The 14111-nt window shown below is 31.9% G+C and overlaps 1 protein-coding gene across 1 annotated transcript; it reads left to right on the forward strand.

Annotated features, from left to right (window-relative positions):
- The first annotated feature begins 2915 nt into the window (after window positions 1–2915).
- On the forward strand, window positions 2916–13151 carry LOC107814379 (gibberellin 2-beta-dioxygenase 8-like). The gene is made up of 5 exons (XM_075250351.1): window positions 2916–3050; window positions 3372–3455; window positions 5477–5940; window positions 11732–12053; window positions 12656–13151. The coding sequence occupies exons 2-5, from the start codon at window positions 3417–3419 to the stop codon at window positions 12893–12895; spliced, it is 1065 nt and encodes a 354-aa protein (XP_075106452.1). The 5' UTR covers window positions 2916–3050; window positions 3372–3416; the 3' UTR covers window positions 12896–13151.
- The last annotated feature ends 960 nt before the right edge of the window (window positions 13152–14111 follow it).

Below are 14111 nucleotides of genomic sequence, written 5' to 3' on the forward strand. Positions count from 1 at the left end.
CCATTCTATAAAGTTCCGCCTCTGCATTCTTTCTTTTCTTATTATTTTTTGCCTATAGCAGTTCCTCGTGTCAGTTCAACACTTGTATGTATATACCTTGTCATTGCAGGAGTTTGCTCCATATCTATTTATTATTAATAATAAATAATTAAAATATTTATTATTAAAGACAATAATTAATTTTATTTTATTTTATTTAAGCAAAAAGTAAAAATAAAATAGATTTAACTATATCAAAAGTTCATTCAAAAAATATGAAAGTTCATCTCAAAAGTCATTATATATTATGTAATAGCTTAAACTGAGTAAGGTTATTTTAATATATATATATATATATACAATATTTCCTTAGGGTATTTATAGTAGAAAAAAATTCACAATTGCTTATGCTTCTAGGGAGAAACTATTTTTTTTGTGCCTCTAAAAAATTATTTCTGCTTTTATCCAAAAGCAACTTCTCCCCCAAAAAGCTTGGCCAAACATCTCAAATTCTTAAAAATGCACTTTTTATAGAAAAATCAGTAAAGCTTGGCCAAACAGGGTACTAATGTTGCTAGACATCAGGCTTAACAGGCTAAACAGTGAGCCTAGAGTTAGAGAGGTTAGAGTAAGCTCAAGGTACAACGAAGTGAGCCTAAAGTAAACTTACTAAGATATGAACAACTCCCTTTTGTATTCAATGTACACCTTAGGTGAGAGTCCGGAACCTAAATGTGTTTCCTTTGGACTCAAAATATTTTTTAAAGTGTAAAAAAAAGTTACATTTTTATGTAAAATGCAGTTATGAACCGCGTTTTACCTTAACGGCTATTATGAACGGCCGTATGAACCTAAATGTGTTTTACGTAAAACGCTCTAACAGACCGCGTTTTATATAAAGTTGATAAGACTGCTATATAAAACGCGGTCCATTACCGCTCTTTATATAAAACGCGGTAATGAACTGCGTTTTACATATTTTGTGGGCCCACCAATAATTTTTTTGCGCTTAACTGATATAACAATAATTCAAATATGTAAAACGCCCTTTTAAACCGCGTTTTACTTCCAAAAATTTGACCCCCCCGGATTGGGCATTGCCTTTATATAAAACGTTGTAATGGACCGCGTTTTATATACTTGTCTTTTCAGCTGCCACTAAATCGCGGTTTGTTACCACGTTCTATGTAAAATGCAGTTATGAACCGCGTTTTACCTTAACGATCCAGACGGCCATTAAGATAAAACGCAATTCATAACCGCGTTTTATATAGAAATGTCACATTTTTTTACACATAAAAACGTGTTTTGAGTCCAAAAGAAATGTCCCTTAGGTGAACCAATACGTCAATTCCTAATTTCCTATACGAACTAATTTTTTATATGACTTTTGTCATATTTTATATCGTTTGTGGCTCGATGTGTTGGAATTGAGAGAGAAAAAGAAGCCTACTTGCTATTTTTTCTAGCTATAAGACGCATACTTTAAAAGCATATGGTGCTACTTGTGACATGCATTACCTCACAGTCAGATTCTGATCATAGAAATTTTGTTGCATGCCTATATGATTTCCTCGAGGCCTTAGCTTCTTGCAACGTAAGAAAAAAATAGCCATTGAAATTGTTAGAAAGAAAGTAGGTCATGAAAAATGAGATGCTATAAATGTAAAGAGAGCCCTTTATAGGGGATATGGTAAACTTAATAAATAATGCTTCAGTATCAGTACTAATGCCTTTTTTCATCAAAGCAGTGCACATGGAAGCCCTTAATTTCTCAGCCTGCAACTAATTCCCTAGCACAAGTTGCAGACGTGGATTTCTAACTGATCATGTGATTTGTAATTCTCCAAATGATGCCACGTGGATTTTTATCAATGCCGACATATATTCAGAATTGATGCTTCTGCTGTTAGCTCAAAATACACTATTGAATTTTTTTTCTTTTTTCTTTTTAGTTTCCCCCCTCAAGTTGTTGCATGTTTGGGTCCAATTCCAGAAATTTAACATGTGCCCTGTTCCTCTCTGATATCAGAATCAAGAGGGGGGAAGGGTGAGGGATGAATTTATTGATTAATAAAGGGTAGCAAGACTTGGAAGAATGAGAGCCAAATGATATGATCAACTGGTCTTTCATTTAAAAAAATTATCTTTGATAGTGGAGAAAAACTATCAAGTTAGAAAAAGATAAATTACACGTAGTGATTTATAAAAAAAATGAGAATAGCAATCTGAAAAAACAAAGTATATTATTTTATACAATGGGTTAAAGTACATTGATATAAATGTGAAAATTGTCACATTATCAACTACATTAGTTGAATCCTAACAAAATTAAGTTTGATACTTGGAATTATATATTGTGATATTATTGGTTGAATTATCCCAAAATGAAATGATAGCAAGCTTGAATATTAATTGTGCAAAGCAAGAAAGTTAAAAAGAAAGTGGAAAAAAAAGATTTGCCCTTCTCCAACAACAACAACAACAACAACAACAACCCAGTATAATCCCACTTAGTGGGGTCTGGGGAGGGTAGTGTGTACGCAGACCTTACCCCTACCCTAGGGTAGAGAGACTGTTTCCAAATAGACCCTCGGCATCCTTCCCTCCAAGAACTTCCCACCTTGCTCTTGGGGAGACTCGAACTCACAACCTCTCAGTTGGAAGTGGGGGTTGCCCCCTCCTACCTATCCCCTATTAAAACCCCAAATGAACACTCCTATTGCCCTTTCAACCTACAGTAATATGGCAAGATATGGAAAGAAGAGACATATTCCTAAATAGGTAAAAGTATTTCTCTGATTGAATTGTGAGCCGCGTGTTTTTGTTCTATCAATAAACATTCAATCCTTTAGTACATGCCATTTATATTCCTTGTAATAATTTTGCTTTTGATATTTCCAATTAAGTCCTTCTTTTCCCTATAAAAATATCCCCCTCTCCAATCTTTCTGGACTGCAAAACAAGCAGATATACTTAGCTAGCTAGCCAACCAACTTCCACTTCTCAAACTCCTTAGTTTTCTTCATTTTCTTTTCTTTGTAGTAATTGCTACCTTGGTGCTTACTCTGGTATGTGACCAGCCTCTTGTTTTTGTTTCCTAAACTTACAAACTTTGATCATAAAACTCTTTGTTAAGAAATTTTTAGACCCTTGTGGTGACGATTTGGATCATGGAATTCTTTATTAGGGAATTCTTAAAACCAGCTTTATGTGGTCCTAATTATGTCCGAAATACTTTTTGGTTATCATCACATTTTCTTTTATCTTATGCTCTCTTTTCTGCATTGCCATGCAAGTAGCTAGCTAGTTATCTCTTCTTTCTTTTTTTTTTTTTTTTTTTTTGCAATCACTGATCATATACTAATTGTTTGGATTTGCTATATGCACAGGTTAAATGTACTAAGGACTACTTGCTCCTTGGAAGAAAAATTAGTATGGTGAAGTCTACGAACCACTCACAACAGCCAAACCAAGTAAGTGATCAGTAGAAAAAGTTATGATTACACCAAACTTCAGCATGAGATGCACTTCCTTCTGCTCAATTCTTTTTGCTTCCCTTTAAATACTGAGTTCTTTTAAGAACTGAGACTTCTCTAAAACCGGGGGAAAAAAAAAACTTTGAAGAGTACCTGCGTTTATGAAGGGCTAGGCTAATACATTTCGAATGGAGGCCAAGGTTTATATCCTCCTCCATGTACTATTTTTTTGTGGTATTAATAAACTAGTAGGGGTCGTGGCCTAACCCCCACTACCATGGTGGTTTTTTATTAAAAATAAAAAATACATTTCGCAAACAGTATTTCCTAATCCGCCAGCATTAGTTATATTAGTGTACGTTGAGATTATATATGGTATGTTAGAAAATTAGATGGTCAAGTTTTAGTACAAGACTGGAGGAGAGCCGCAGCTAATTAAGATATGATCATATGACTTTAATGTGTCATAATAGTATTTAACCAGAACTTTAATTAATTAACAAGAAGTTCGTTCATTGAAAATCTGGTAAGTTTTTACGCCTGGTACTTCTATAATATTATTTTCTTTTGAATTTGCATAATAGAACTTTTCTCGATTCAAATAAAAATGTTGTTTTGGAATATATAGTGATCAAGCAATGACTGAGTGATATATAGTATATCAATTAAATTGAAATGTAAATACAATGACTAATAAAGTGTACTTTGATCACCTCTTAGTTTTTTTCTTGTGCGATTTGCCTCCCCTTTGTTGGAACTATTGCTCCTTTTGGTGACTCGAACATACGACCCTAGTGTTGTGTTGTAGGTGGTGGAGTGTTGATCATCTGAGCAACTCTCTTGTCGATCACCTCTAAGCTTACAAGGATGGATCTGTCTAAATCTCTACCACACTTCAAGGCCTCTATAGTATCAATCAGTACAATTATTGACTATTGTACTATACTAGCTTGTGTGGTTCTCACTTCGATCGAATTGATTTACACAGCTAAATACGTATACATTATATGCAACAACAGATCGCCCTAGGTTACCGAGGAGTAGTCCACCTTTAATTTGATAACCAAAAAAGGAGTTTTTACTGCTTTCTCTTCTCTCCATCACTCTCGAACTAATAATCATGCTGCAATTTAAAGCTTAGCCTTTTTTTTTGGTAATCCAAAGGTAAATATTAACCCCTATCTAACTCCCTTCCACTCCCCAGAACAACACAATAAAAAAAACAAAGGAAAGCTTTTAAAACATTGGGAATTAAGAAGCTATAGGTACTTCAAGATCAATATATGAAGCATGTGGGTACACATGATCGAAACAGCCTCTCTGTCCTTCCCGGGGTAAGGGTAAGGTTGCATACATCTTACCCTCCCTAGACCCCACTTGTAAAAAAATAGTGAGTTTGTTGTTGTTGTTGCACACATGATGGAGATGTTGTGGAAAACCATGTAAAATCAATATCATATGCTTGACTTGAATCTTGACCGAGATTTAAAAACATGCCTATTTTAACTTTGATATATATTCAATTAAATGGGTCCCTGTTGGTCGCTGCTCATTGCACAAGTTCAATTTCCTGCTCCCTCATCGTCCTCCCTCCTGCGTATCTTCTTTGTCTTCACCGTCGATTGTCATTGAAACAGGCCATGACCTAAAAAGATATTGAATCAGAAACTTTACAAGCATGGCCTTTAATTTATTTTCTCTTCTCCACCTTTATTCAATGACCATATATATAACTAGAAAAGAGTAGAGTGAAGATTAACAAAACATGAAAAGAAAGAGAAAAGGGAAGTAGCATCTTATTTATTTGGGACTATCGAAACCCAAAAACGAAGTCTTTTGACTAAAAAGTGGATGATATATGCAAACCCTCTGGCTTCTTCTTTTTTCATGTTCATCTTCTCTACTCTTTTTTTCTTTTTGCTTTTTTGGTCCTTATAATCTTTGCTGATTTGCAAAAGTGGATGCTATATTTACAAATATGGTGCTCATAATTAACATCATCCTTTTTTTATTTTCAGAAATTAAGTATGCGAGAATCGCCTGATCCTCCTTTTGAGGAGACATACAAGAAACTTTTTGACGACATAAGAATTGGAAAAGCTTCAAACATAAATTACCACAACCTCTTTGTTGTAGAGGAATGCGAGTTGCCATTAATAGACCTTGAGCTATTAAATGGAAGAGAATTCGAGAGGGAAGAATGCAAGAGAAAGATAGCTAAAGCTTCACAAGAATGGGGTTTTTTCCAAGTGGTGAACCATGGGATATCACATGATATATTGGAAAAAATGAGAATGGAGCAAATCAATCTTTTCAAGAAGCCATTCAATGAGAAAATGAATGAAAAGAATCACAAATTCTCCAAAGGAAGTTACCGTTGGGGAACTCCGTCAGCTACTTGTCTTCAACAACTTTCTTGGTCCGAAGCTTTCCACGTTCCTCTCACTGATATCTCCAATTCAAGTGGTCTTAGCAGCCTCAGGTACTAAAATTAAACTCTTTAATTGTTAGCTTTGATATCTCTCTCTTTCTGTGTTTCCTCTTTGCATTATATGTGTACTGAAGGAGAGGTGGTTGTGTGCACAACCAGTGGTGAAGCCAGGAATTTCATCTTGGGTGTTCAAACATAAATGAAGTGAAAAAATCACCTATAAAGAGTGTTCAATATATGTTAAATGTTATAAACCCAATAACAATAGTCTAAGAAAAATGATTTGGTTACTAATACATTAAAGAACTCAGTACAAGATAAGATAGTGAGAACGGGGATAGAGGAAAGTGAAGATTACAGAAAAAAAAGAAAGGGGATGGGGACAGAGCCACAGAGAGATGCGAGGGCAGAGAGGGAGTTTCTACCAATCTTTTTGCCTATCCCTTACTATTGCTACTCTACCCTATTTTAACTACTTTGGTTAATTGTTTACAATACTTGGGCCCATCAACCCGGATCTCACACCATGGCCCATTGATTATTTTTATTCATAATATTATATACCACTAAAATATAATATTTTATATATATATACAATGTAATTTCATCTTGGGTGTTCAAACTTAAATGAAGTGAAAAAATCACCAATAAAGAGTGTTCAATATATGTTATATACCACTAAAATATAATATTTTATCTATATATACAATGTAATTTTTCGGCGTAAGATAAACAGTTTAGGGCTATGTAGCTTCGCCCAGAGGACCACATGTTATACCAAACTAAGACAAGTATTTCCCGTACAATTATGCTACATTGTGGTATTTTTGTTTGGAGTTTACGATGGGGTAAAAACTATTTACACAATAGGTCGATATAATTAAGGGAAGCATAGAAGGTCGAGTATGAGGTAATTATAGGTTAATTGTTTTTTTGTTGCATTGTCAATGTACTATATACTAGATAAATCCAGTAATTAATAAGGAAAGGTAAGTACATAAAGTGAGGAAATACGTGAAAACAGTAATAATAACAATTTACCCAATATGATTCTATTAGTGGGGTCTGAAGATAGTGGAGTATATGTAGACCTTACCTCCTGAGATAGATAAATTGTTTTCGATAGACATTTTGCTCAAAAAAAAAAAGTTTTCAAAACAGTTAGAAAAAATATAAGACATTACAGACCGATACCTTATTATACAATGGGAGTAGCTGGCTTCCAATAATGTGTTCTTAAAGTAGGTTTAGACTTGACAGCAATTTGGATCCCAAACTAGCCTTCATCTCTTTTATAAGTAGTTTCCTACTTTTAGAAATTCTGGGAGTTGCCCTCATAATGTTGGTTATGGCATTTTGACTTGGCACTCAGATAAATGTGAATCATCACTTTTGTGGTAGATGGTTATGGCATTTTGAGAAATATGTCTAACTTCTTGCCCTCATAATGTTGGACCAGGTGATGACGTTAACCATTAATTGACGATAATATTCAATTAGTATATGATTATTATAACTTCCTTATCTATTTTATAATTCAGGTAGCCCGATAGGCCCGTTTTAAGGAGAGAAAGACCAGTGGCCCATTCAAATTTAATATTGTTCAAAGTCCATACGACCAGAGAATAATACATCATTCGAACATACAAAATGAGCTTAGATATTAAAACACAGGCGACAATACAACAATTTTCTATGGTCAAACACGAATTTGTAGCTTAAAAATTACCTTATACGTTTTTCATGGAATAATTCAATTTTTCATTTCTAGGCTGGTCCTCGGAGGTTAAAAAATTTTGGACTAGGTTTTTCTTGTACTCCTAATTATGTTTAAAAAGAATGAATCTATTACTTTTTGGAGAGTGAAACAAGATTTCCTTTGATTATGTTTTTGCAAATAATTTTAAATATATTGAATTGTTAACTATTATGTCTTATAATACATTTTATGTAGTTTAATTTTTAAATATGTAAATTTTATTTCAAAAATACTTAAAGAATCTATGTTCACACACAGAAAATCAACACTCATACTCTTAAAAGATTCAACCAAACTGAAATGGAGGGAATATGTTTTAGGTCATTTTCGGAGTTAAGCTTTAGCTATTTTTACAAACATTAACCACCTTTGTGACCAAGGTTAGGGGAAACCTACCCGTATAATAATAACATGAACGATTGAAATACTTCTATAAAACATGAATCTTCAATATTCTCTATGCCTGCTTATCTAATGCTTGATAGAGAGATATATGCATTCACCTCATTCCAGGTAAGAAAAAAGCTAATTCATCAAATCAAAGAGTAAAAAGACAATAAGTCCTCTGTTTGACTCAAAAGATCGTAAATATGGTTAGACATACCCCCAACGTCCATATATTTCTGGTCGCAAAACCTAAGACAGCTTTCTTACATTTAGATGTGGGTATGAAGCTGCGCATGATGGGTTTTTAGACCCCCACAATTTAAAGAACTTTTTACACTATCACCCAAAAGAAGACTACATATATAACCATTATGAGTTGAAGTTATATTGTGTTAACTAAGATATATTTATATTATCATATTACTTATCAGGTAATTACATATAATCTCTATGTTAGGTATTAATCAATAACTTGACAAAAATGATACGTAATTAACATACTATAATAGGTTAAACTACAAAATAACGTAAAAAAAATATTACACTATAAGAAAACCTTAAATTACATAGGAATTTTACCTAGGAATTTTTTCCGCAGATAATTCCTGCAAATTTTCATACGAAAATCTAGTGATTCCTAGTTTCTAGAATATTTACCTGCCAATTTGATTTTCCCAGGTAAATTCGCAAATAAATTTGGCGTCATTTAGCGCCAAAATATTACTTGGAGATTTATTTGGGAAAATAATCCCCAAGTATCATCTTCGTGGGTAATTTCGTAGGTAAATAATGAAAAATATAAAAAAATTATTTCCTTTGAAATTTCGTAGGAGGTTCCCCAGGTAATGTTACTTGCGGATTTTGTTAGAGATTATTTCTTGGGGATTTACATGGGAATTATATTACTTAAGAAACTACCTGGGGATTTGTTATTGTGATTTTAGCTGGGGATTATTTCTTGGGGATTTACCTTGGGATGTTATTACCTAGGTAATTACCTGGGAATTTTGTTGTGATATATTAGATGGGGATTATTTCTAGGGGATTTACCTAAAGAAGTTATTACCTAGGGATTAACTTGGATATTTTATTGCTGCAATTTTAGCCGGGAATTATTCTTGAGGATTTACATGAATGTTTTATTAGTTAGAAAATTACCTAGAAATTTTGTTGCTGCAATATTAGCTTGAATTATTTCTTAAAAATTTACTTGAGAATTTTATTATTTCAAGTTTAGCTAGAAGTATTTTCTTGGAATTTACCTAGAAAATCTATTAACTTGAAAATTTATCTGAAAATTTTATAGCCACATATTTAACTTTGAAATTCTTTCAATACACTTTAAAAATATTAATACAAGAAAAAATATTTTTAATTTAAAAGTTATATATTTTTAAATGTTGCAAAAACATGATATATAAAATTCATCCTTCAGTATTGATTATATCCATTTTATATTTTATCAATTTATTTATAGGTAAATAGTTAAAATATTAATCCTATATAAAACTTAATTGTGGGAGATATACTGGATTGAATATTACACGTCATTGAGCATAATATAGTCGGTTATCATTTTGTTTGAACTAATTTAATATCAAAATAATTATCATAACTCTACTTATTTTAAGAATTAAAAATTTGATATGGTTGATATAAAGGGATTTAATAAATCAAATATCTTTAAAAAATATTCTAAATTATGAATAAGTGAATAATTTAAGTTCATTCCGAAATAGAGAAATATTAATTTACATTTATAATATATAACTAATTTTTATTAACTTTCTAACTAATTATATCATATATGTTGGATTGAATATTACAAGTTATTGAGCATAATATAATTAGTTATTAAGTTTTGAACAAACTCATAAAAAATAATTATCATAACTCTAGTTATTTTAAGAATTACGATGATATGATTGATATAAAGGATGTAATAAAGCTAATATCATTAAAAAAATTATACTAAATTGCATATAAATGAGCAATTTAAGTTTAGTTTCTAAGCAGAAAAAAATTAAGATATATATATATAACTAATTTTATTAATTTTCTATCTTACATATCTTATTTTTTCCGATGTATAGTTAGAATTATGAAACTAATGTTGTATATATGTTCGGATTGAACATTACAAGTCATATAGCATAATACAGTCAATCATTACTTTTTTGAACAAATTCAATAACAAATAATTTTCATAAATTTAGTTATTTTAAGAATTAAATTTTAATATGGTTGATATAAAAAGATATAACAAAACTAAGATACGACTATATCTAGCATCTTCGTCTAATATTATCAGAAAATATACTAAATTGTGCATAAGTGCACAATTTAAGTTTAATTTCTAAGTATAAAAAATTTATGTTACATTTATAAAAATATAACTAACTTTAATTAACTTTTTATATTATGTATGTCAATTTCTAACATGTATTTAAAATGATAAAATTTAATTGTAATATGTATAAAATGCTATTAGTTGTAGATGTCAGTATTGAAACTTAATATCAAGTGATCATATAATTCTATTTTTAAATGATAAAATTTAATTATAATATGTATAAAATAATATTAGTTGTAGGTATCACTTGTCAGTATTGAAACTTAATATCAAGTGATCATATAATTCTACTTTATAAAATGATAAAATTTAATTATAATATGTACAAAATAAAATTAGTTGTAGATGTCACCTGTTAGTATTGAAACTTAATATCAAGTGATCGTATAATTCTACTTTCTACATTTGATTAACTTCGTATATTATTAAAATAAATTAATCTTGCATATATAGGATTAACAAAACAGTTCTTACTAATTTTCATGTGTAATAATTCTCAGTAATTAATATATTTTTTATATAAAAGGGAAATTAATGTGGTATTCCAGGAATATAAATAGTAACTAAGAATATTTTTAGATTAAAAGTAATATAATTAATGCATCTATTTTCAAAACAACAAAAAAATATAAGAAGGAAACATTAAAATTGTAGCAAGTTGGGAGAGACTTAGACAGCGTAGTCCCACATCGGCCAAGAGAGGTGAGATTCTCCACTTTATAAGCCCAACACTTTCGTCCATTGCCACGAGCTTCGCTACTAGAAGCCTCAAAATAAAATAACATTGTGGGTTGGTTTCGTATACAAAACATATAATATGTGAGGAGTTGCGTTAAATAAAAATTAATTTGAATAATAAAATTCTTCGACAACAAATCAATTTATTGTCTAAAAAGGTTCTAAAAATTTATTTGGAATTTTCATGGGGTTCTTGTAGATATTTCCCTATGAAAATTCGCGAAAACTCATAACTTTCATAAAAGTTTTACCAAAAGTTTCATGTGAAATTTTAGAATTTTTTACGAAAAAATCCGCAAGTAATTTACATGCAGATTTAAAATCCCAGATAATTTACATACGGATTTAAAAAATCCTCAGGTACGTTATCTGGGGATTTATAAATTTCGCAGGTAATAATTACCCACGAAGGTTTTTCCATCGAATTTTTTTTTTCTATGTAATCCCCAGAAAAATCTCCATATAATACGCGATTTTCTTGTAGTGATCAGTGCATATAATTAAACCTCTCACTGTTTGCTTGATATTGATATTGATGTTGTGAATTGATAAATCAATGCCTTGGATTCTAAGCTTTACCTTTTTTTCTCCTTTGATCAACTCAGCACCACAATGGAACAGTTTGCGACAACATTGTCTGAATTAGCACATAAATTAGCAAGAATATTGTCGGAGAAAATGGGATATAAGTCGAAATATTTCAGAGAAACATGTTTGCCAAATACTTGTTACCTTCGGATGAATAGATATCCAGCATGCCCTCTTTCCCCACAAGTCTTTGGATTAATGCCACACACTGATAGTGACTTCCTCACAATATTGCACCAAGATGAAATTGGAGGGTTGCAGTTAATAAGAGATGGAAAATGGATCTCTGTTAAGCCCAATCCTCAAGCACTTATCATCAACATTGGAGATTTGTTTCAGGTAATTAAAAATTAATTTTACTTATATGCATTGATTTCGATGCATTTTAACTTGTTATAACATGTCATTTATTTTATTTTATACATATATAAGACCATGGCTTATTAGTCATGTTGGGAATATGTTTTAGTTATGTTAGAATGTTTACTTTAGATTTTATTCTGGAAGCCTTTTAGCTCTATTAGAGATTTATGCAGTAGTAATATAAAGATCTTTTAGTACTCTTAAATTTTATTCTATGCAACGTTGGCTTGAGATGGTTTTAAATGGAGAATCTTGTCAATTGAGGATTTATGTAGTTGACTCCCATTTGTTTGGGACTGAGGTATTCATGTAGTTATTGTATTACCGAATTAGGCTTATTATATTGAACTAATTATTGATGTAGGCCATTTGAACACGATGATGTAAAAAGAATTACTGTTAAATTTGGAGGTTAAACTCATTAGATGTTCCTTTCAAATACTTTGACATCAGTAACCCATTTTGACTTTCTTGAGCAATGAAGATTGAAGATAAACATACTAAGAATTCCACGTCTCTTCGGCATTAAGTCAATGGGAATCTTCTGTTAAAATATTTACTCAAGTTTCCTAATGCAGGCCTGGAGCAATGGTGTGTATAAAAGTGTAGAGCACAGAGTTGTTACTAATAAAGCAAAAGAGAGATTCTCAACTGCATTTTTCTTGTGTCCATCCTATGACACTGAAATACGGAGTTGTTTTGAGCCTCCTGTTTATAGAAGATTCACGTTTAGAGAATTCAGACAACAAGTCCAAGAGGATGTCAAGAACTTTGGTTATAAAGTAGGTCTGCCTAGGTTTCTTGTATCAAGTCACTAAACTCAAAAAAGTTTGTAGTAAAAATGCATATATGGTCACATTTGACCTTTTAAATAGTTTATAGGGAAAAAAAAGTAGTATATGTCAATTTTTCTCTTTTTGAGTTTTAATTTTTGTATACTCCCCCATATAAGTATTACCACTGTCACTCGTCTAGACATGGATGAACCTGGTTCTCCTGTGAACGAAACTATGTACAGAGGCATCATTGGTCCACTCTTATATCTCACAACTAGTAGACCAGATATTGTATTCAGTGTGGGATTATGTGCTAGATTTCAATCCAGTCCAAAGGAATCTCATCTGAAAGCTACCAAAAGGATTCTAAGGTATCTCAAAGGAACGCATGACCTGGTTCTCTACTATCTTTCAAGAGATAATTTATCGGCTAAATTGGGTATGTTGATGCTGATTATGCTGGTTATCTAGTGGATAAAAAGAGCACATCTGTTATGGCTCACCTTCTAGGGTCATGCTTAATCTCATAGGGTATAAAGAAACAAAACTCTATGGCTCTTTCAACTGCAAAAGCTGAATATGTGGCAGTTGCCTTTTGTTGTGCTCAACTATTGTGGATCAAGCAACAACTGGAGGACTTTGGTGTGTTTTCGGATTGTGTGCCACTAATGTATGATAACACAAGTGCTTTCAACATGGCAAAGACCCCGGTTCAGCATAAGCGATCAAAGCACATTGATGTGCAACATCATTTTTCTCTGGGTTAATGTTCAAAAGAGCCTCATCTGCATGAAGTTCTGCAAAACAGAGGACCAGGTAGCAGATATCTTCACCAAACTATTAAGTAGATAGCACTTTGAAAATAATCGACTAGCATTGGGGCTGATAAAATCAACTTAGTACTAGGTCCCTCAATGATTGACTATGAAAGAATGAACAGGTAAAAATACTAAAAAGTGTTTTCTGGCAAATTTTAACTCATCTCTATACCATTACCGTTAAACACGCATGGAAATTACAGAGTAAACAAGCAGCCAATAACCTTGCATCTGGGTAAAAAGATGAAGCTCTCATTTACAAAACTCAGTCAGGGAACCTGGTTCCCTTGACTCAGGTTAGTAGCTCCTTTTATACTCATGCACACTTTAAACGGCTACAAAAGTACCATGTCATTAAATGTTTCCGTCTCTCTCTCTCTCTTTCTCTCTCTCTCTCTCTCACCTATTTAAAACCCAAACGTCACACCCGCTTGTAACCG

This window comes from Nicotiana tabacum, chromosome 3 (genome assembly GCF_000715075.1).
Source record: "Nicotiana tabacum cultivar K326 chromosome 3, ASM71507v2, whole genome shotgun sequence".
Taxonomy (NCBI): domain Eukaryota; kingdom Viridiplantae; phylum Streptophyta; class Magnoliopsida; order Solanales; family Solanaceae; genus Nicotiana; species Nicotiana tabacum.